Raw genomic sequence first — 3,537 nt, 5'->3', positions numbered from 1 at the left:
CTTTGAAAGTAAGTTTATTTCTTTTAGTTATTTCCAGGAGCGACAGTAGGGACATTGCTCTAATATTTAAGACAGATTACTCCACAAGCAACGTGATAAAGTAGACAGTCCTATTATTTACTGAAGCTTGCCCAGCACTTGCTATAGAAAGACTGTGCTTGCGATTGCATTTAAGCTTATGAAGTTTGTTTCAGTTAAAATTTTCTGTGCAAAATTTCTACCTCAGGCTGACATCCTGGAAAACTTTTGGCTGGGACGGTTCAGTTGTCTCAGTTCTTCCATAACAAATCCAGCACAAAAATGTTTCTTGCGTTTATTTGAGCAGCAATCAGAGGAGCCTTTGTCAGCCATGTAGCTCTTGATCTTTTTTATAGAAATTTGCCTAAACTTTGGTTTGGGAAAATTTGGCTTGCCCATGCTCAGTGGAGATCAGTGCTTTCTTGTAATATGCAGGGAAGATCAGCTTGTGCTGGAGACGCTGCAGCTCAGAGCCTGCTTGAACTGACTTGCGATGGCTACCCCTGGGAACTGTGGGCTGCACCTAATTTAAATCTAGACAGCCAAGCAAGGCAGGAGGGCTCTGCTGACGCTGACCCCTAGAAGGGCAGGGAGCAGGCATCGTCTTCAAATAGATGTCAGGTAGGAAGAGGATGAACAGAATGGAGAGCAGAGGAGGCAGAAAGAAATTTCTTGAAACAGGATGTCTAAGTAACACTTAGGGAAGGGGGAAAAAGAGATGACTTCTGGATCTGTCTCAGTGTTAAATAACAGAATTGTTACTTTCCCCTTCACCTTGCAGGAGTGGTGACGATTGGCCTGAGCGAGGAGGGTGGGGCTGAGGGAGCAAAGGGACTGGCACCAGGGAATTCAAAAGGAGGGGATGTGCAATCAGGCTGTGTGGGAAAGGAACAGTAACAGTGAGGATGAGGTGGCTCTGACTAACAGCAGGAAGAAGAGCTGATGTAGCCTGGGCTGAAGGACCTTGAGAAGGAGCTGGGAAAGGGGCTGGGTTTTGCAAGAGGGTAGGATACAATGAAGGGAGTATGTCAGTGTTTGAGTCAGTAAAATTGAAGCAGGGTGATATTTGTAACTATCTCTTTTGAAGAGCTGACCTTGGTACTACCTGTTCTGACCAGAGCTACACGGTTAATATTGAGGCTAATCAAACTGGTTTGCCTGTCAGGATGACAAACAATGTGAATTCAAAGCACAGGCTCTGTTACCACTTCATTGCTAACATTAATCAATTAGTCTGAACCACTCCGTGAAATTTCAGATCATTATCCCAGCCTCCCTGTATGTTTCCTGGGTGTTTTGGTTCCATTCACATGATTAATTTTAGCTTTGCCCACAGGTAGATTGTAGATGAATACAGATGCAGAGCTCAATGTGTTAATCAGAGGTCCTAAGATGAAACTAAAGCATCCATTCAGGTTTTAGAGCAAAGCTTTGCTGAAAGTGACATGTTGAATATGCCCGTCTCTCCGTTTAGTTCCAAATTACCAATGTTTATGACAGGATTTGGCCATCACTGAAGGAGCTGTTTCTATATGCCATGCAGTGTAGTTACTTGGGCAGCCTTGTGATTACAGGTATATTATGGAGACCTCAAACCCACTGTTAACAAATGATACATAACACAGACTTACTAGCTGTCTAATCAGAATGAATAAAAACCTTGTTAAATCAAATGCATAATTCCTGGCAAGAGGTTCCTCTGAAAAGTAACTGGATGATAGTTCAAGTAAGGGTTCAGGCCATTCTCTTGGCTATTTATTGGTGTTACTAGTACATGGAGACATTCGTGTCTGCCTTCTCACTCATTTGTAGGTGAAGCCATCCTCTCAAGGAGTAAACAGAGTCTCTGATCAGCCCAAAGTGACACAGCAGGTTCCATGCTGTGGAAGTCTGTCCTTGCCATGCCTTGATCTTTGTGGTGTTGGCCAGGAGAGACTCCCTCTTTCTCAGCTTCTGTGACTTGTGCATGATGACAGGAATGAACTTTAGCAGTAGAGAAGTAAAACTGTTTCAAGCTTCTCTTTTAAACTCCCTGTGATGTAAAACATGCACTTTACCTGGACCCTTCTTAAGAAAACCACTTTGATCTAGTTGGTAAGAAAAAACACCTTGCTTTTGTTACGGACCCACTATCCAATTGATGGGAGTAACGTGCTCACAGTTTTCATGACTCCAGATTGATTTTTTTGTTCTCACGAAACTGTCTCTTCAGATAGCTATGAGATGTTCTGTCTTTCCAGTGGTTGATGATAACTTGCGTTGACTCCTTTTGTACAATTTGCTGGCAGACAGTTTATATTCTGGTGACTGTGTTCTCAATGGTAGTGATGCAAATGAAATAAATGTCTCCTGTTGTGGTCTTTGCAACAGGAGGGCTAATGGTCCTTCCATCATGATTTCAACACCTTTTTTTTTTTTTTTCTTGCTGATAAGCCGTGTACAACATTGCTGTGTGAGAAATCACATAAGTAGCTACTTGGAGACATTCAGAAACATTGGAGTTCGATGTTCTCATGATGCTACAGAAGTGATCTCTGTGTAAAAGACTGCTGCTTGCATCTCCAGCAAATAAAGCCAGAGCCCTTGTACTCAGCTGTGGTGTTACTTGAGCAATGCTGTGCCATAAAACAGCAGTGACTGTAGCTAGGCAGTGTTGTAATGTGTCCTGAATGCCATTTCCGCTTGGCAATTTTCCCGATCTGCTAATCAAATCTAAAATTTGGCAGATGGTGATTTCTGTCCTTCAGTTTCTGTGGGGCTCTTCACAGTCCTCTCTCATTAGATGAATGTGGTTTTAAAGAGTTGTCATTGGTAAGGTATCAGTGGGTAGTAATAAAATACTACTCTGGACCATGGGTCTCTCTTTTTCTCGCCAAAGTCAAACCTACAATCTCCAGACTTTCTTACTGAATAGAGACTCTAATAACACAGTCATGCTTCAAGTGATCACCTCTCCCTCTTTGGCTTCCTAGTCTATCAATGTGGCCATCAAGAGTAAGATTCCCTGTGTTGTGGTGGAAGGCTCTGGCCGGATTGCTGATGTTATCGCTAGCTTGATGGAGGCAGAAGGCACTCTTGCTTCTTCATGTGTCAAGGAGAGCTTGCTCAGGTATCTGCCTCGCACCATTTCAAGGCTGTCGGAAGAGGAGACTGAAAGCTGGATCAAATGGGTAAGTGTGTGCTACTGCAGGGAGCTAGTGAGCCTGAAAATGGGAGCAGGGTAGAGGAAACTGGAGGTCAGGAGCAGCCAGTGACTTTCAGATCAGGGATGTTGCTATCTGGTGATACCTGTAGGATGTGTGCGGCTCCTTGCCATGACATATCCCTGAGGTGTGCGTTTAACAGGATTTAAAAAAGAAAAATTCCAAACTCTTCTATTTTATAGGGATTGGAACAAAAGGGGCAGGGAATTGCATTATTTTGGAAAGGCATCACGTGTCTGGGTTTAGGTCTGGGCTCAGGAGAGCTAAGGCCGGATGCTTTGTAACAGTCTACTCCCTGGATACCTGCAATTCCTGC

General features: G+C 43.5%; 1 protein-coding gene across 1 annotated transcript in view; it reads left to right on the top strand.

Annotated features, from left to right (window-relative positions):
• Window positions 1–3,537, top strand: part of TRPM8 (transient receptor potential cation channel, subfamily M, member 8) — a 41,762-nt gene that overhangs the window by 12,754 nt on the left and 25,471 nt on the right. The window contains 2 exon segments of the mRNA XM_009320775.1: window positions 1–12; window positions 2,991–3,188. The exon segment at window positions 1–12 is cut by the window's left edge and continues 68 nt beyond it. Coding sequence (XP_009319050.1) covers window positions 1–12; window positions 2,991–3,188 — 210 coding nt within the window.

Source organism: Pygoscelis adeliae, unplaced genomic scaffold, assembly GCF_000699105.1.
Source record: "Pygoscelis adeliae isolate BGI_AS28 unplaced genomic scaffold, ASM69910v1 Scaffold63, whole genome shotgun sequence".
NCBI classification, from domain to species: Eukaryota; Metazoa; Chordata; class Aves; order Sphenisciformes; family Spheniscidae; genus Pygoscelis; species Pygoscelis adeliae.
The sequence above is the reverse complement of the archived record's forward strand: the minus strand, read 5'-3'. Positions and strand labels throughout refer to the sequence as shown.